The 18,727-nt window shown below is 41.1% G+C and overlaps 3 protein-coding genes across 5 annotated transcripts in view; 1 reads left to right on the forward strand and 2 right to left on the reverse strand.

Moving 5' to 3' along the window:
- The window catches only part of camkmt (calmodulin-lysine N-methyltransferase), a 111,911-nt gene extending 109,338 nt beyond the window's left edge, over nucleotides 1-2,573 (reverse strand). Inside the window, exons 1-2 of one of the 2 annotated variants that reach the window (XM_071205576.1) lie at nucleotides 2,488-2,573; nucleotides 1,044-1,212 (exon numbers count right to left, since the gene is read on the reverse strand). In XM_071205576.1, the coding sequence (XP_071061677.1) occupies nucleotides 1,044-1,184 (141 nt within the window). In that variant the 5' untranslated portion in view covers nucleotides 1,185-1,212; nucleotides 2,488-2,573. Of the gene's footprint in view, nucleotides 1-1,043; nucleotides 1,213-1,343; nucleotides 1,406-2,487 lie in introns of those variants that run through there. The other variant, XM_071205575.1, reaches the window with a different exon arrangement.
- Nucleotides 1,540-9,458, forward strand: prepl (prolyl endopeptidase like). 2 transcript variants are annotated; one of them, XM_034100530.2, is made up of 15 exons: nucleotides 1,540-1,889; nucleotides 3,296-3,424; nucleotides 3,642-3,708; nucleotides 3,971-4,142; nucleotides 4,273-4,364; nucleotides 4,453-4,579; nucleotides 5,120-5,336; nucleotides 5,675-5,866; nucleotides 6,088-6,297; nucleotides 6,540-6,715; nucleotides 7,075-7,291; nucleotides 7,419-7,568; nucleotides 7,721-7,847; nucleotides 9,011-9,099; nucleotides 9,370-9,458. In XM_034100530.2, the coding sequence occupies exons 1-15, from the start codon at nucleotides 1,758-1,760 to the stop codon at nucleotides 9,445-9,447; spliced, it is 2,175 nt and encodes a 724-aa protein (XP_033956421.1). In that variant the 5' UTR covers nucleotides 1,540-1,757; the 3' UTR covers nucleotides 9,448-9,458. The 2 variants fall into 2 exon arrangements, with proteins under 2 accessions (XP_033956421.1, XP_033956422.1); XM_034100531.1 differs by lacking the exons at nucleotides 9,011-9,099; nucleotides 9,370-9,458 and having other exon boundaries at nucleotides 7,717-7,841.
- A 94-nt stretch (nucleotides 9,459-9,552) lies between these two features.
- Nucleotides 9,553-17,388, reverse strand: slc3a1 (solute carrier family 3 member 1). The gene is made up of 10 exons (XM_034100532.2): nucleotides 16,787-17,388; nucleotides 15,921-16,100; nucleotides 15,658-15,803; nucleotides 15,170-15,295; nucleotides 14,678-14,797; nucleotides 11,704-11,828; nucleotides 11,125-11,326; nucleotides 10,804-10,986; nucleotides 10,167-10,292; nucleotides 9,553-10,066 (listed from the first exon to the last, which is right to left on the reverse strand). Exons 1-10 carry the CDS (start codon nucleotides 17,172-17,174, stop codon nucleotides 9,635-9,637), a joined length of 2,028 nt encoding a protein of 675 aa, XP_033956423.1. The 5' UTR covers nucleotides 17,175-17,388; the 3' UTR covers nucleotides 9,553-9,634.
- Between the last annotated feature and the right edge of the window lie 1,339 nt (nucleotides 17,389-18,727).

The following is an 18,727-nucleotide window of genomic DNA, read 5'->3' on the forward strand; positions in this document are numbered from 1 at the left end:
CAAGATGAGATCAGTATGATTGTACATCTTTTCATCCTGAACGTATTCATTACATTACATAAGTCCTATTTACAGTATGTATCTATCTATGCATTTTGGTGGAGTCCATATTGCGCCAGGAGGAAGAAACGCAGAATGCAAGGTGGCCCCATAACAGGGAGCTTTTCTTGGCAGCAGAGTGCAACGTCTGTATAATGCCCATCTATGGCAGAAAGTATAAACTCTACTTTAACAGCTCCCCTGTGAGAGAAGAGAGGGAAACTCTTACTGGTGACAAAGTAACTGGAATATGTTGTTATTACATTACTTGATGATAAAGTTACAGTCAGGTTAAGCGTCAAGTTATGTCCAATGTCATAGCAGATCATAGTGCCAATGAATCAATTGCTTAATAAACAGAATGCTATCATACCGTAACAGACTGAAACAGGTATATTACAGTGCATAAGCTATGCCCTTGTCCACATTTCACAAAGCTTATGCTATACATATATGCTAATTGAACTACACATTACAATAGTAATTGCAGGAAACAATGACTTTGTAGCTAATAAAAAAGAGGGGAAACATGACAAGGAGAAACAGTGTGTTCCCATCACCATTATTAGAGATATTCAAACGTAGAACAAATATTTAAAGATGTTGAACAAATTGTAGGCTCTGTGCAATAAAGACACACTCTTGCAAAACTGTGCAATAATCACCTTTATAGATATAGAAAGTTTAGAAACACATATAATTGTATAAATGTCCCAACATGTTTATAATATCGCAGCACCTAATATGTCACTCAGTTCTTCCAATTGCTGCTCCTCGTTGTTAGCCAGGGATGTGTACTTATGTTTCTTTATGTTGATTGTATTATTACTAATGTGTGCTTTTTTTCTCTATATGTAATAAGTTGGCTTATTCTTTATTATGGCATGCCTTTTTTTAACCTGCTATGCCACTTTTTGCTGTAACACTGTGCATGTCCCCGCGGTTGGAATAATAAAGGAATTCTGATTCTGCTTTGTTTTGTTTTGAAGCTAACAATAGCCTACCTGTCTCAGCAGAGTCCACCTGGCCTTCGCCACATCAGTAGCACCACAGATTGGTGAATTAGCTGCTTCTTCATTAATATTTTTCCTCAAAGGCGACGCCGGTTTGTTTTTTTCTGCAGTGTCGATGCAGTCCCTCTCCATTTTATCCAACCGGTGGGCGTAAATAAATCTGCAAACAAATGTAATCACTGTAGGGCTGTCACAGTTACCGGTATATATAAGGTTATGCAAAAATGTTGGTTTTTTTATGGTAACTCCACCAACGCACAACTGCTCGCAGATATGCCTGGCTGTAATCACCTGTTACACCCACAATGGATACATGCTACTTCCGTACACTTTTGGAATTCGAGACATGGCAATAGACTATCGATAGAATCGTGCTGAATTGTCAGTTCTAAACTGCCAGGGGATTATCTCAATTTGATTACTTCAGCCTAGCGTTGCTCGCTACGTCATCCACAGCGGGCTTTGTTTAGGAAATCAGGCACGTGTATAGAATTTGCTTTCCGCTGTCAACAGAGGACGTTTCATTTATTTATCGAAACAATACATTATTCAGGTGGAAATACAACGCTTATTTGTCAGGCGAAGTGTGTTTTACTGTCGTCATGACTGACATACATTTACCAGGCAGTGATATTAAGCTACTTTGACCTATAAAACCACTGCGTTCATGTGTAAACTAAGCTAATTTAACCTTATTTATTCGTAATGGCTGTCCTCTCTTCTTTGCTGTGTTCACCTGCTCGTTTCATTTCACCATTTCGGTTACGATTATGGGATTTCTCTCCTTGCAAATGGAGAACATGGCTATTCTTGTCCGTCCAACGCTGTTACTCATCGGTAAGGGTAATTCGTTTGGGTATTTATATGTATTTATTGAGAGCACATAGGCACAGGAAAACACGAGCACAATGACAGCGCATAGTTAAAAGCCTTTTAAAACAACTATTAACATGCAACAGAAACAAAAACACATACTTAAGCAAGGATAAAAGCTTTAAATAACAAAAGCTAGTGATGGTTAAAATGCTGTTTTTGTTTTGGGTTGGTGTTAGATTACCAGTGTGATGGAAGAAGTACTCAAATCTTATACCTAAATACCTGCATCTGTGAGAAATACTCATTACTAGTCTCAAATAAAAGTAGTGTATGCTTGTGTAAACATACAAAAGCAAAAGCATTAATTTAAAATATAAAATTTGACCCATTTGATAGTAATTGCAATTTCATAATTACTATAGCTAATGTGTTCATCTCTTCAGTATTGCAGTTATTGAAGAAGTGTAGCTAATATATAATATATATATATATATATATATATATATAATAATGTGTGTCATCATAATTCGGAAACTGGCAAGAAAGTTGTATAAATACAATGAATTAACTATTGCTCTCATGTGAATGTGTGTAGACTAAAAAAAAGCACAATATTTACCTCTGAGATGTGCTGTAGTAGAAGTGTAAAGTAGTAGCACCAAATGGATGTGCTCAAGTAAAGTACCAGAACTGGAGATGACTGTCTGTTAAAGCTATCCTGTAGATAACGTGAAGTCATTCATTATTCAAAAGTAACGGTGTCTTTTCACCAGGCTAACAAAACAGGTCTTGTACAGAGCGCACGCTGAAACTGAGCCCTGTGGATGGGGATCACTGCACTCACACGGAAATGAGCTTCAGGGAAATGGAAACATGAACACATTAGAAAGAAAGCCCAAAGCCTTTAACATGTTTTCAATTAGTATGTTCCACGACTTTACTCGTATAGGATACATTTTGGATAGATTTGAGCACAGAGTAATATTTCTCAATCACCATTTTTGTTGAATAAAAATGTCATGACATCATCCTAACAAATCACCACTTTTCCTATCTTTACAACATACTGTTTTACTGTATTTTTACAAAAGACACATTATATCACAAGTGGAGATTTTTGGAAATCATACAGTTGAATTAACACATATATATACATCATTATATACATATGCCATTAATAACTGTAATATATACCTGGCTGCTAAATCCTAAGAACTGTTACAGGATTTGTATTTTGAAAAGTTTTTTTTATTTTATTTTTATTATATCATAACTTAGTACTTTTTTTAACATATGTAACATTAAGCTGTCTGTGGCTCTTTCCTGCTGTGACGATGCAAGTGTCCCCTCTGTGGGACTAATAAAGGTATTCTGATTCTGATAAGTAGGCTTCATATCACTAACACCCACACGTTGTTTTATTTTAGGACAGTTCAAACTCATCAGATCATCATCGCAGCTCTGGACTCGAGAGGTACAAGGACTTACAGAAGTATTTCAACAGGAGACTGAAGGCAGCATACCACAGGTTCTCCCACATACCGGATCACTCATTGGTAAGGGCTGCACTTTGCCTTGGGATTTTAAACTATTGGAATATAATCTCAGTGTTAATCCCAGCAGCATTCACACTTGTGTTGCCAGAAACACAGAGTATACATCCTGTGTGGGATTAGTAGGATCCACAGAATCATATTACTCTCATTAGCTGTTGAGGCATTTGTGAAATTCGAATTCTTTTTTTACAATTCACTGTGATTTGCATTGACACAGGTCTGTGGCCATAACCATGTGTATTTCATTGAGGGGGATGGGATCTACAGAGTGGACCAAAGACAAAGTAAGCAGAAAATATGAAGTTGTAAAGCCAGAAGCTTGAGATCAGAGACCTGTAATCATATTGCATTCTGAAGACTAAAGTAACGCATAGACACTTGAATGGGAAATGTTATAAAGAGGACTGAAATCAACCAGAAACTAAAATATTACCTGCAGTTCCTTTTATTAATAAAACCCCATTCACTGCACCTGCAATTTATTAGCATTCCTTTGTAAGGAATCCCTCTTCTGTGCATGACTCAGTTTCCTCGCCCTGTGTGTAGGTGACCCAGAACCAGAGCAGGTGCTACATCTAGGACAAGTCTCTAGGCAGGAGGAGAAGACAGGTCTTATTAATGAAGAAAGGATTCAGTGGATTGTCCAGAGGATACGTCTGTCCCCTCAGGAGAAGCATCTTGCTGCCTCACTAAAGACTACTGACACAGAAGAGCCTAGGTGAAAAGATTCAAATTAACATGCAGAATGTTCTTTTATTTGGCAGTAATTGTTTTTTTTATTGTCAAAATGTAAACTGTTCAATTTACTGAATTAATTAATTAATGGATGATTGTGCTGTGACGTTCAGGTGTGTGGTTGTGAGGCTTCGAAAGAGAAACTCTCCTCCTCCTCCTGATCCCCAACACATTGTACTCACACTGGACAAAGTCTTCAGCTTTGGTACGTTTTGAATAGTTTGACCTTGGAGAAATATAATAGAAGTATAAGTGTACTGGCTAATATATAATGTTCGTCTACATGAGTAAAGAGTGGGCCACAGACGATGTCCTGTTCTACACAACTCTGGAGGCTCTGCGCTGCAGTAAAGTGTTTCGATTGGACCTGACCTCCAAAGAAAGCAGGATCACTTCTGTGTTTGAGGAAACACATCCTGAGTAAGTAGAAGTCATGCTGCGTACCATTTACATTGGAAGTCGGGTCAGAACTGGGAGTGACGTCACATTCCAGTTGACAGTGTTTCAGTAGCACAAGTCGGAAAAAGGGGCCAGCAGGAAAGTTGTTCGCCTTGTTTACAGCTTTAACAGTCACCTAAGCTTTATATTGTATTTTACAGATATAAAACTCCTAGCAACATATCCACCGATAGACGATGATCCGAACCATACTGCATGTACAGTTGATGACACAAATAATACAGAAGAGCTAAACATCTTATATTATCAAAGTGTTCTCTTAATGTTCATACGCAGAGACTCCATTTTGACCACTGATCTTGGATGATCTCGGGTATGGCGAGGTATCTCCGAGTTTCCAAGTAGGCACCAATCTGACCTCAAGGGGCGTTCCAGTTCAAATGTCCGACTGGGAACTTAGATATTCCCTCTTCCCAGTACAACTTGAACGCACCATAAGGTCACATCTAAGCTGTGTCTGCTCCCACACCGTCTCTAATTCATACATGGACCTCTCCACAGTGTGTTTGTGGAGGTCGCTCTTTCCAGAGACCGACAGATGCTGAGCATCAACGGCAACAGCAGGAGCAGCTCAGAGGTTCTGCTAATTGATGGAACGACTTCCCATCTAGAGCCTTTCCTGGTTCAGCCACGGCAGCCGGACCTCCGGTACCATGTGGAGCACTGGAGAGAGTCTCTGGTTATACTGGCTAATACAGGGCCTGGGAAAGAATATCAGGTAGCGTTGGTACAATACTCTTACTGGAATACGATATGTAGAAGAATAGTTTCATAAGCTAAAATGATTTAAAAGGTTTTTATACTTTGGCCCCCTTCAGGGTGCGTACAAGTGCTTTATTTTCCTGTTAAAGTATAAAGTATCAATGGAGAAGTGATAACTAAGGCTTCAAGTGTTTAGACATTTTGGTTTGGATACCTATTAAGTTGTTTTTAAGGGCTTGTATGTTTTTGCTGCGAGTCAATGTGTATAATCCTTAATGGTTATGTTGTGGTAAATCACAGCAAAACACATTTGGAAGGAGATAGTTATGCTAATTCATATTTTATGTTTCCTAGGTGTTGCAGTCCCCTCTCTCAGAGCCCTCCATGGCCTCCTGGGTGCCTTTGTTTGCCCCTGACTCCGGCACTGTTATCAAAGACATGGACGTGATCGGAGACCACTGTGTGTTGGTGGCTAGAACAGCAGCCGGTGGACTCGTTCTTATCGTAGTCTCGCTGACCAATCCCAAGGAGGCATACACTGTACAGGTCAGTGTGACCGGAAAACTAGATTATAATATTTTTTTTCTTTCTTTGCAGCTTTGACGTTATACTAACTTGCTGGCATGCTTGCTATTATTCATAAAACTGTATCCTTTACCAAATTGCTTGTTAAGATGCTTTAAATGTAAAAGGATATCTTTCACACATCAACATATACAGTTGGCCACTTGTATTCATATTGATTGTATGCATTAATCTCTCCCTAGCTCCCCTCCTGGGCCTGTACCATCCAAATGAAGAAACCAGGCATGGCAGTGGGCAGTGTGTTGGAGTTCTTGATTTCATCTCCAGTCCACACCCCAATGCCGTACAGTCTGTCCCCTCAAGATGGGCTACTTTTATCAGGCTCCAAAGATGGTTCCTCCCCAGGGGCCCAAGGCAGAATTACCACCACCCGCTTGGAGGCCTGCAACCAAGTGAGAACACTTAACACATAAGACGCATGCACACACACTGAAACAGTATCGGCTGTGGGGAGGCTCATCATCTCCGTGCTAAGACTCAAGTGTCTACTGGTAAAGCTCTTTTGGCAACCAGCCACCAGTAGAACACTGTCATGCACACACACAGCTAAGACCTAGAAGTGCAGATCTGATATATGCAAAACATATGCTGTTTCGAGATCATTTAACATTTTGAAATGTCTCCCTGCCTGTAGGATGGTACCTTGGTGCCAGTGACCCTGTTTCACTCGGGACCTGTGGGGGGCTTGAGACAGGCTCCTCTACTCGTCCATGTCTACGGAGCTTATGGCAGAGATCTCAACATGGAGTTCTGCCCAGAGAAAAGGCTTCTGCTCGAGCAAGGCTGGACTCTGGCCTTCTGCCACATCAGGTAGTGTATTACTCTGTAGCAGCCCACAACGGAGACATCTACATTATTATCTCTGCAGAAGTATAGTGCAGATAAAGTAAAGAGAATAGACTTGCATATCAAAATATAAAAAACTATGCACATGTTATTAATAATTAAAAAAACAAGTTAAAACAAACAACAGAAGAAAAGTGACCATAGATGTATATATAGTATTACAGACTAACCTGTTTAGCTCGGCAGGTTATCTGGTAATAAGAAGCATGCTTTATGTAAGTGTAACTGTGGCTAGTAAGTGCTAGAAATGGTCTGTGAGGGAAAATACACTCTGGAATTGTGCGTTAAAGTGAATCTGTGTTCTTTCCCTTTGCCCCTCCTAGAGGTGGAGGAGAGCGAGGTCTCTCCTGGCACCGACAGGCTGGTGTTGAGGGGAAGCAGAGAGGCGTGGAGGACCTGCGAGCCTGTCTCCGTCACCTCTTCTCTTCAGGAGTCTCCTCTCCTTCTCTCACCGCCCTCACAGCCTGCAGCGCGGGGGCTGTGGCCGTGGGAGCGCTGTGTAACACACACACACACATGATGCGAGCTGTCACACTGCAGGTAACATGTTAAATCATCAGAGACGGGCTGTGGTTGTGTGCAACTGTCTTGGAGTGTGTAGATTTTAGTGTTACTTTTTTTTAAATTGATTACACACATCCAAAGCCATCTCTTCTACTGTGTTCAGGCTCCTTTCCTGGATGTGTTGGGAACAATGGAGGACCCCAGCCTGCCTCTAACTTTGGAGGATAGAGAAGAATGGGGGGACCCAGTTGGAAACCCAGAACATAGACTCATCATCTCCTCCTACTGTCCCCTTCACAACATAACCCCTCAGGTACAGGAAAAAAAAAGTTTAGCCTCGGAGTTAAACATTTAAATTCCCACATTTTGGTCCAATGTGAACATAAATGAAAATTGTTGATCCAAAACCCTTTAAAATACAGCAAGTTAACCATCTTTTTGAATTTGTGTTATTATATGAGCTAGTGTTACCCATCGATGCTGCTGACGGCCTACAGCGGTGATGCCAGGGTTCCTCTGGCAGGTGTCCTCAAATACACAGAGCTGCTAAAAAGGGCCATCCATACACACTTCACCTTGAATCCAAAATCAGGTATGTGCGCACACACACTGTACACTCTTCCACACATGCCATCACAACACGTATTTTCCTGATGCATGTGTGCAGCCGTATTGCATATATATGTGTGTGTTGTGTTTGTGCATCCAGGCTGGTTTTCTCACTTGTATTTGTAGGTGTAATTTGTGCATCATCAGATGTGTTAACGGTTCAGGGTCAGCTCCCAACAGTAGTGTCAGTGTGTATGTCTGGAGAGGCGGCAGGAACTTAAGCAATGCCTGGGGAAACTGCCAACAGCATCTGAAGTGCATGACCAAAGTATAGCATAGGTCACCTGTGTGTGTGTGTGTGTGTGTGTGTGTGTGTGTGTGTGTGTGTGTGTGTGTGTGTGTGTGTGTGTGTGTGTGTGTGTGTGTGTGTGTGTGTGTGTGTGTGTGTGTGTGTGTGTGTGTGTGTGTGTGTGTGTGTGTGTGTGTGTGTGTGTGTGTGTGTGTGTGTGTGTGTGTGTGTGTGTGTGTGTGTGTGTGTGTGTGTGTTAATTGCTCTCATTTCCCCATAGACAGGCTCTTTCTCTCCCTCTCACTTATAATCTGCCTTCCCCACATTGGTGGTGCTCCTCTTTACACCCCCCTCTCTCTCGCACCGCCTCCACGCTTCTTGTTCCAAATGCACACATTATCTCTCTCACTTTCCTGTTGTTCATACACACATACACCAGGCGGCTTAAGTGTCTGTGTATGTGTGTATATGTCTCTCTAATCTGTCTCCCTCTGTTCTCCGGAGTCTTTGATAAAGTGCTGATGGCATAGACACATGCAGGAGGGGGGGCAGACCCATTAGCATGGTAAAGAGATAGTGTATCAGAGCAAGAGATTAGACGCTTCAGACTGGGAGCTGTCAAGGTCAAGACCGCACTTGTGAAACAGCCCGTACCACTGAGACCAGGCTGGGAGGGATAATATAGTGGGGGGAAGAGGGAGGGCAATATCAGATGGGATCACGAATGGATGAAAGGAGTGTAAAGACATTTCCAATAGAGGGGTTGATTTGGGGAAACTGGACAGAGAGAAAAGGGGAGCAGAGAAAGTGGGTATATAATAAAATGTGACAAAAAAAGGCAAAGAGGATGTTACAAATCTTCTCTCCCCCCTGTTCTGCCTTTGACCTCCGTCTTTCTGTCTTATCCGTTTTTTAAGAATATGAACCAGCACCAAACATAGTTCTGAATATCCAACCTGGGGAAAATCACCTCGGACCAGAAGACTTTGAGCTGATGCTGGAGGAGGTAATGCATTCACATCATCATTTGTGTATCTGCCCTGTAATAAAGTTTTTAATATTTGTACATTTCAAGATGTCCTTCTCTCACGTCGTTACAATCCAATTAAAAAGTCAGTTTACCCAAATCCAAAAATAATCTTAACTGTGCCAATTAGTATGTTTTCCATTTTGAATTCAGCCCAACTCTATCCTCACATTTTGAAAAATAACATTTGTTTTATCAGATAAGTTGCTCGGTACAAACTGTGAAATGTGTCTTTCCTCCCGGACACAGGAAGCCCTCAGGCTAGCATTCCTTTACACAGAGCTGGGCCTGGAGCCTCCTCGGCCCCAACGCAAGAGGAGGAGATAACACTGCTATCAGGAGCCAGGAATTAAACAACTCCCATTGCTACAACAACTCTGATGACACTTACTGCCTAATCTTTAACAACACCAATGAAAGAGAAGACAACAGTGGATGTATCTGCAATCCTCTTTATTACACGCTATGAATCCCTTACAAAGGAGACCCCAAAGAAGAATCTTGATGATGCGTTTTAGCATTTATAAAGTATGTCCACGGCGCTTAAATAGCAGGCCTTCTCGGAGACGGAGCACTGGTCAGGGTGGGTGGGGTTAAACCGGGTGTGGGTGGAGTACTGGATAAGCAAACCCTCTCCTACCTCTGTGGGGATGTGAGACTTTTGTAACACCTTGCCGCTGTTGACATGTTTTGTGCTCATCAGCACCTTCAGCTGGTCCGGTAGCTCCCTGATCGAGGAGAGATCTGTGATGGCAGATTCTTTACCAAAGTTTAGCACCATGAGGAAAGCTCGGCCCAGCCCTTCTAGCTCTCTGAGGTAAGAGAAGACGTTAGCGTCGGCGTGGACGTAGCAGAACCAGCCGCGGTGCAGGGGCAGCTCCGACTGACGCAGGGTGCTCAGGAAACGGTACTGAGCCAGGACAGAACCTGGCTCTTTCTTCTGGACCTAGAGGAGAACGATTGGCAAGAAGACACATGGTGTAAAAGAAAATGATCTTGAGCAAGCTCTGACCAGATGTTTCTCCAGAGATGAAAGAGTTCTGTACCTCCACATTCACGCTCCTGTAGTCCGGATGAACAGGCAACCAGGTGATGTTGCTTTTGGTGTTAAAGCCTGCGTTTATGTCATCACTCCACTGCATAGGGGAGCGCTGGGGGTCCCGACTGGCACTCTGCAGCGAGAGGAATCAGTTTAGCACATCAGCTTCTAGTGACAATAAATATATGTATCTATATGAAAATATAAATCAAATACAAAAACCTGCAATAAATCCTACCATCATGAAACTTAAATGGTCTGTTTTTTGTTGAAATCGTTACACAGAGGCAGTGATTTAACTTATAGGCTGTTTGTTGTTATGTTGAAGAGATTTATATTAAAGTTGAAGTCCACACACATTTTTTCCCCATCATATTTTTATAGATTTGATTTAGATTGAAAAGATTTAACATTGTCATTGCACCGAGTACAAGTAATAAGACAACGAAATGCAGTTATTCAATTCTAATATAAATCTATATACATGTGACTGATAAAAACAAACTGATGTATTAACACTATGAACATTATAAGGAGGTATACACATGATCAACAGCAGTATATAAATATACAGTATAATACAGACACTATCAACAGTATAGAAGTGAACGAGAGTATTTTAACCAAGTTTGCTCAGTACTGACGGAGTTGTATTTTCCGGCAGGGTCCTGTATCTGACTGTCTGTGACATTTATGTTCTCCATGCCGATCTCCTCTCCGTAGTAGGTGGTGGGGGTGCCCGGGAGGGTCAGCAGCAGCATGTTGATGACACGAACGTAGATCTGACCAGCACTGGAAGCAATTCGAGACCCATCATGGTTCCCGACCTGATTGCAGTAGAGGTGGAAGAAATACAAGAGATGGTGGAGAGATGGTGAAAAAAGTTAAGGAGGAAGATGGCAGGGTGAGGTGGGTATGTTTGAGTAATGGAAGAGAAAGCTGATGTGAAAAGACTCCTGACTCACCACCCAGTTTGGCCATTGTCCCTTGGGCATGTTGCCCATCCACAAGTGGACCAGATGTTTAACCCACATGCCGCTTGGGTTCTGAGGAAGGTCCATCAAGTAGAAGTTAAAGGGGAAGTCGCTTTCTTTCACCTGCGGGGTGCCATAGTACATCATGGTCTTCTCCACCTCGTGGTAATCATACGACTCTGTCACCATGAACCTGGAGAGGAGCAGGAACTTGTGTTTGAGGACATGCAATCCGATCCTCCGCCACACTGAACATTAGTATAATTCAACACTCGATTTTATTCACCTTGAACTTTGCTGAACTCTTTTAATCTAACTAAAATAGAAATTTGTTTAAAAGAAAAGTGCTGGTACTAACAGTTCTTTAAACATACAGTATCTGTAAGCAGATTGAAACACAGTTTACACTCATTGTCAAAAATGCTTCAACATATATGTGACACAGTAGACTGTTTCAAAATAAATGATGAGCTGTTTGAACCTTATATCATCATCATACGTATGTAGTAGCACATTGAGTAGTCACCAGTCCCTGTTCGTCCAATAGATGTACTGTTTTGTGTCCCACACCTGTATCTGCCTGGCTCCCGGCCGTAGATGTCCATCTCCGCCCTCCACTCCCTCAGCATGTCATGCAGGCCCAGCTGACTGGTGGTGTAGTCGTGGTAGAGCTCCCACTCTGTGGTCACATCCTCCTGTTGTGAATATAAACAAACATGAGGTAATGTGGCTATTATTGGATTTCAGGCTATCAAGGATTACTAAGAGTTATGGTTAGGTTTTGCATTTGGTTTAGGGCACTTGTGGTCCATTCATAGCTAAGCTTACACCCTGAGATCATCAACTATAATAGATCAAGAGAACCCAACTGTATGTTCCATTTCCCATTAGGAGTTAGGAGAGTTCCCCTTTAACTATGTTCCTTTATCAGTCTAAAGCACAGGGTCCAGTTGAAGGGCAGGTCAGTGGGGAAAAAACAGAGAAAGGTCAAGTTACACAGATATTTGGTTTCAATAAAGTACTACTGAGTACTGATGTGTTTAAGGAGAGTACAAAGAAGTTCAGGAATTAAACCGCTCAAGCCTGCTTCCTTCCTAAAAGCCTTCTTCAGGAACAGTGACTGCTAAGAAATAAAACCTAATGTGTATGCATTTGTATTAGTAAGAAACTCAAACATGACTATTACCAGACTTATTTACTGAAGCAGTGCTGCCACAGGAGTTAAATATCTAGTCCAGTGCTTCTCAAAGTGTGGTCCGCGGACCACTGGTGTTCCTTGAGCGCCCCCTAGTGGTCCGTGAGTATATTGGTAACATTTCACATTTGAAATAAATAAATAAATTTAAGTTTTCCGCACTCTCGCAGGAATATCTCCGCAATGGAGCGAGATTAAGTTTCACTTTCAATTGCATGATATAGCCCAGCGCAACACCTTCATCACACATGTTGCCACTTGTTTGTACCATTTTCAGGCGATTTGTAATCTGTTCTAGAAAAACGATGTGTTTTTTTATATTTGTGGAGTTAGGTGGTCCACGAGTGTTTTTTTTATTGGTTAAGTGGTCCTTGGTATGAAAGAGTTTGAGAAACCCTGATCTAGTCCTACAGAAAAGAGAGAGAGAGAGAGAGAGAGAGAGAGAGAGAGAGAGAGAGAGAGAGAGAGAGAGAGAGAGAGAGAGAGAGAGAGAGAATGAGAGAGAGAGAGAATGAGAGAGAGAGAATGAGAGAATGAGAGAGGATATGTTTACTTAGTCTAGGTTTCATATATCTTAATATTATCTTATATCAAAATGTCTAGGGCCACTGAAATACAAAGAAAATATATGACACTATTGTGACTGAACACAATTTAAAGCTATACCAGCAATAAACCACTAAAACAATCCTGATAACAGATAGCTGCTCAGTTATGATCTGCTGAGTCACATCATATGGCCTGTGGTAAAACTCTCAATATGCCAATACACACACAGCTGTGACTCTTTATTGCAGTGTTGTGGTTCCTGTGTAGCGCCCAACAGTGACTCTTGTTTTGTACAATAGCTGCCCACTGCTCCTAGTAGACTCCTGGTACTAGGATGGGTTAAAAGCAGAGAACACATTTCACTGTGTGTGCTGTGTGCTCTGCATGTGTGACCATTAAAGAGGGTTTCATCCCTCCCAATATTACATTTAAAAAATATATATATTAATATACTTAGGAGGCAAATAATTTTTTCTCCAATACATTTATTTAACATTCATAGTTGCTAGCTTCTTTGTAGATATCAAAACATATATCTGCCTTAATGGTATGATGCAGTAGTGTACTTCTATAAAGTTATTATAATGGCTCAATATTGACAAACTATTATATTAAAATGATATGACGTAAAAGAAAAAAATATATCTATAACACTGTGAAAAGAGCCATTCTGCCTAATGAGTAGTTAAACGTTTCATATTGAAGTACATTTAGCTTCTTATACTTTCTTTTTTGAGGACTTTTACTTTTAAAAAAGTATTTTAGACTGTTGTTTTGCTTTTTTAAGTAAAGGATTACTTCTACCACGGCTGGTCAACAGTCAGTAGACGAGTCAGTCTCAGTGTTAAGTAAATCCCAATGATTTGCTAATCCACCAAAATATGCCTCTAATCTTTCCTCTGGGAGAAATACCTTCAATCTCCATGACAGAAAAAACACTTTCTTAGTGAGCTCTGCATGAATCATGAACCCTGTGAAAACCAAGTGTAGTATTTTCTCGAGAAGGGCACATGATGAACCTGCGATAACTGAAGGATACATCAGGTACAGTGTGAGCTCTCCCACTCAGCGCTTCACTAGGTTTGTTCTTCCTGCTACACAGCAAAGTACTTCTATAGTAGAGCTGCTTTTATCCCATAGATCTGGGCTCTGATGCCACGTTGTAAAATTCAGCAATACAAAATCTGAATATCACTGAATAACTGAGTGTTACAACAGAGATGAACTAAAACTGAACTTTGAGTTCAAAGGGAGAAGAACAGCCAGCTGGTAAGAGCACAAAAGACCAGTGGCAAAAAGTAAAATCGAAACATAAAAATACCTTACTGACTAAACAAACCTTGTGGAAATTGTTACTGAAAATGACAACTTGTGACCGTCTAAAAACATATATGGGCTGGTATTGGCTTTGAAAGAACATTGTCAAATGTATTAATTAATTAATTAAGGTTTGAAGATATTTTTCCAAAGTGATGACTACAACTTTATTGGATTCAAAAACTCTTCACCCTTAGATGTCAGTTACTGAATTTAAATCTTATTTAAGCTCGGCCTAGCGTGCGGTTAAATGTGTTACCCATGCTCTGTCATCTGATATGGATCAATTTCAGCCGGCAGATCAGACAGACGTTACCATGTTTGGGGCGGCGTCGAGTCAATGTGAGAACAAACAGCTGAGAGGACTAAGCCGGTGGACATCGCTGCCTGTCACCAACAGAGTGTCCTCCAGAGGGAACGCTGGTAGACTGAAGTGAAGCCCAGGAGGTTAGATGTTATGAGGGGCTAAAGGGTGACACTCACGGGAGGTTGTTTGGGGTCCACCTGTGGTTCATTCCTCAAGTGCTCGGCCTCCAGGATGTGTTTCACAGCGTCCATCCGGAGCCCGTCCACTCCCTTCCCCAGCCAGAAATGGATAATATCCTATAAAACAATCATAAATAAAAAATGTACTGAAGTGCTGAAGGTATTTGATTATTGTTAAATTGTTGCATTGTACACTAACGTCAGTATAAGCAAGCACAATATGCACACAGGAACGCTCTATCATTGCTTTTGTTGCAGGCAGTTAAATCACAATAGTTAACTAGCTTCAGTTAATGTGTGATCAGTTGGCCATTACACATTATTGCTACAGATTACACAAGTGTGTGGATACCTTAACGATCATGGGTCAACACTGACTAAGATTTGAGTATGAGAGACAATATTTGAGTCACAGAAAGTGGTTGAAGAAATGAGTCAATAGTGCAGACCATGTATGTGAGAGAGCAGTGTGTGGTCATGTAATCTTACGATGATCTCTTGGCGGACATGTGGGTTTCTGAAGTTCAGGTCTGGTTGTTCTTTAAGGAACTGGTGCAGGTAGCATTGTCCTCTCAAGTCATCATAAGTCCATGACGAGTTCCCAAAAATACTCACCTGAGAGAGAGGAGGTAGTCAGAGATTAGTGTTAGGAAGTGTAGGCATTACAAATTGCCATCTACTGACTATATCGTTTTTTCTGTTCCAAATAATCTGTTTGATAATTCTGATCATGACAAATGGTGTAGAGCTGCAACGATTGTGTGTGTAATTATTCATTATATGCGTTAAAAAGGGCAGGAAATGCTGTTTTCAGCCCCTCAAATGAGGAAATGTTGAGATACACATTGTATACTTCACCTAAACAAGACAATTAAGTATATCCCCCTGGACTTTGAGAAACTGGAAGAGACATTTCACTATTTTCTGACATTTTAAAAGACCTAACATTTCAAATGTCAGTGCAAATCAGTACCAACCCAGTTATTGGGCTTTGGAGCAGTTGCATTGCAGTCGGTCCAGACGTAGTAATCCTTGTAGTGAGGATCTCCAGTCCGGCTCAAGTTGAACCAGCGGTGTTGGTCACTGGTGTGATTGGGAATGAAATCCATGATCAGCTTCATACCTAATGGAAACAGAGAGCCACAGACATGCTACCATAACAACGAGACATGTGGTGATCCCATAGACTTTGATCCACCATCAGAACTCTACATACACACAGGAAATTAAGAGCACACACCTTTGTTGTGCATTTCAGCCAGGAGCTCTTCAAAGTCGAGCATGGTCCCAAAGATAGGGTCGATGGCCCGGAAATCTTCCACATCGTAGCCGAAGTCCTTCATGGGAGAGCGGTAGAAAGGACTGATCCACACTGACTTGATGTTCAGGTACTCAAAGTGATGCAGCTGCTCCTGAATTCCTGTTAAAGACCAGAATCACTACAATGAGGAATACTGGGCTACTTGGTCCAGAGGCAATTGCTTACACACAGTCAGCATCCACGGGTCAACTTCATATAATGCCAACACTTTATTTTGAATTGGGTTATTTTCACTGCTTTCACACAATTCATTTAATTGTACGCCCTTTTCAAAAAACTTCTTAAGGAGAAACACCATTTATGTAATGAAATGAAGATGTGTTGTCATTGTGACAATAAACCTCTTTTAAGTTGTTTTCATTGGTTAGTCAATGGGTATTGGTGGAAGCTATTTTTCAGAAGATTTTTTTATGAATTGTGCATTGAAATAGTAAACTGTCAATATATAAATCAGCACACATTATAATATAATATTATAGGTAAAGCTACCCATAAGGGTATAAAGCCTGAACATGGGCCAATCTGCATAAAGTGTTTACTTTTGATACTTATATTTGAATGATAATACTTCTAAGGACCTAAAGACTTTTACTTGTATCAGAGTATTACTATATTCTGGTACTTCTACTCAAGTACAAGATCTGAGTAGGCTACTTGGAGGGGCCATGGATGTACAAATATGGACCCTTTACATCCATGCCTTTGGGACTTCCGGGTCAGCCAACAAACAAACGTCATCACTTCACCCCTCTGTAGTACAGCACTATGCGGGGTCTTCTTCTCACCTTTCAGGTCTCCCACCCCATCCCCGTCGGAGTCCCTGAAGGAGCGGGGGTACACCTGGTACACCGGGGAGGCCTGCCACCAGCTGAGGCATCGCGGGGACAGCGCGATTACCGTGACGGTGAGAGCCACCAGAGCCAGGGTGCAGCCCACAATCAGCCAGAAGAGGATCTCCCGGGGCACGCGATACCGGGCCTGGGAGGAGTACAGCAGCAGCACCTCCTTCGGCATACCGGCGTACGGCTTGATCTGCGTGTACTCCTCCGCCAGGTCTTGGTTATTCTCCCCGGGGTCCGCCGCTGACCCCCCGTCTTCTGCATCCTGGTACCCCGGGTTCATGGTGCACTCCCCCAGCTCCATGCTGCCACCGCTGTCTTTTCTTAGAGTCATCTAAAGATTCCTTAAGACCGGAAAACACGCTGCTTTTCTTCAGGAAGACCGAGTGACTGAAAGAGCCCAAGATATACTGCACTTAGAGGGTCAGAGTACACACACTGACTTCTCTGTATCTGTATCTCTCTCGCTCACACACACACAGAGCAGTGCCACCTGAGGAATGTGGGAACTGGAGAGTTGAATGGGAATGAGGGAGATTAGCATTTCTTGTTGCAGTGTTGGCTGAAATATGTGGTGGGACAGGTCGGCATGCCCTAACTTCAATTGAAGTGGAAATGCCACAGTGTGAAAATACTCTAGGTCAAAAGCTATGGAGCTATTTCAGGGTCATAAGTTTTGATCATTCAAAAAAATAGAATTTATTTGAAAGTTCAAGTTTTTATCCTGAACTTTGAAAAATACAATGATTTATTCAAAATAAAATAAGTATTTGAAACCATTTTTCAGGTTGAATATTATTTTGATTCAGTTCAGCAATTTCTTTGAATAAAATATTTATTTTCAGATTTCACTTTTATACATATTTTGATATTGGAATCCTTTTTTTTTTCAGTTGCAGATTTTTCGTTTTCAGATTCAAAACAATTATTTTTTCAGTTTCAAATCTTGTTTTTTCAGGTTTTCAGGTTTCACATTCAGATCTTTTTTCCGCTTTCAGATCTTTTTTCTCGCTTTCAGATCTTTCAAACTTATGACCCTGAAATAGCTCCATAAAAAGCCATTCATTAAAAATATTAGTTTTACCACAATTTACTAAAAAAAGCTCATCGTCTTTGTGGAAAAATCTGTATGATGTCTTGCACACCACAAAATACATAAATATAACCAAACCAAATTAAGTGGGAGAAAGCAAAGTGTGATCTATTAAACATAATATAACATAATCTAAGAACATATACGCTAATCTAAACGTTTTGATCATTTCTCCCATATCCCAAATTATGTTAATACTTAAGATGACAGCAGGCTGTGCCAAAAAACCTATGCTTTTTTTTTTAAACTACATAGCAACTTATTTTGTTTACAAAGTACATTTGTCTGACCTGGCACAGAACAAGGTCTTACCCACAGAGCACAAACGGTCATTGGATAAAACCAATACATATCTGCAAACTTCCTATTCGGTTCTAGTGAGAAGCTCAAAGACACAAAGTTGACATTTGAAGTTGGCACTGGAAAAAACAACAAGCATAGCAGTTTAAACCGTTTTCAACTTAAATCCATCTTTTATTGACGTTTATGTTCACTGTATGGTCTGTAACATCACAATAGCATACTGGGGAATTCGTACAGGAAGAAGGGATTGTGAATACCTCGGTGTCTCAAACTTTCCTTCTTTTGTCCTCTGAAAGGTCAAAATGAAGGAGAGTGGGTCATACATTACTCTCAAATGCACACCAGCTTATTACCTTATACTGTCTTCAAAATACAGCATTCTTATAAGAGCTAAAAAGCACTGGAATAAATAAAAAAACAAACAAGAGTGGAATTTATCATTGCCATCATACAATTCTAAGTATGTATATATAAAGAGAGACGATAGAAGG

The sequence above is a fragment of the Pseudochaenichthys georgianus genome, chromosome 15 (assembly GCF_902827115.2).
Source record: "Pseudochaenichthys georgianus chromosome 15, fPseGeo1.2, whole genome shotgun sequence".
In the NCBI taxonomy this organism is placed as follows: domain Eukaryota; kingdom Metazoa; phylum Chordata; class Actinopteri; order Perciformes; family Channichthyidae; genus Pseudochaenichthys; species Pseudochaenichthys georgianus.

What these genes read in the sequence shown, in the direction of transcription:
- prepl (XM_034100530.2), top strand. Translation starts at nt 1,758, where the DNA reads ATGGCTGTCCTCTCTTCTTTGCTGTGTTCACCTGCTCGTTTCATTTCA. An exon ending in TGCGAGCTGTCACACTGCAG is followed by an intron (nt 7,292 to 7,418) that starts GTAACATGTTAA and finishes TACTGTGTTCAG; the next exon opens with GCTCCTTTCCTGGATGTGTT. An exon ending in TTCACAACATAACCCCTCAG is followed by an intron (nt 7,569 to 7,720) that starts GTACAGGAAAAA and finishes TATATGAGCTAG; the next exon opens with TGTTACCCATCGATGCTGCT.
- slc3a1 (XM_034100532.2), bottom strand. Translation starts at nt 17,174, where the DNA reads ATGACTCTAAGAAAAGACAGCGGTGGCAGCATGGAGCTGGGGGAGTGC. An exon ending in CTCCAAAGCCCAATAACTGG is followed by an intron (nt 15,296 to 15,657) that starts GTTGGTACTGAT and finishes CCTCTCTCTCAG; the next exon opens with GTGAGTATTTTTGGGAACTC. An exon ending in TGGACCCCAAACAACCTCCC is followed by an intron (nt 11,829 to 14,677) that starts GTGAGTGTCACC and finishes TATTCACAACAG; the next exon opens with GAGGATGTGACCACAGAGTG.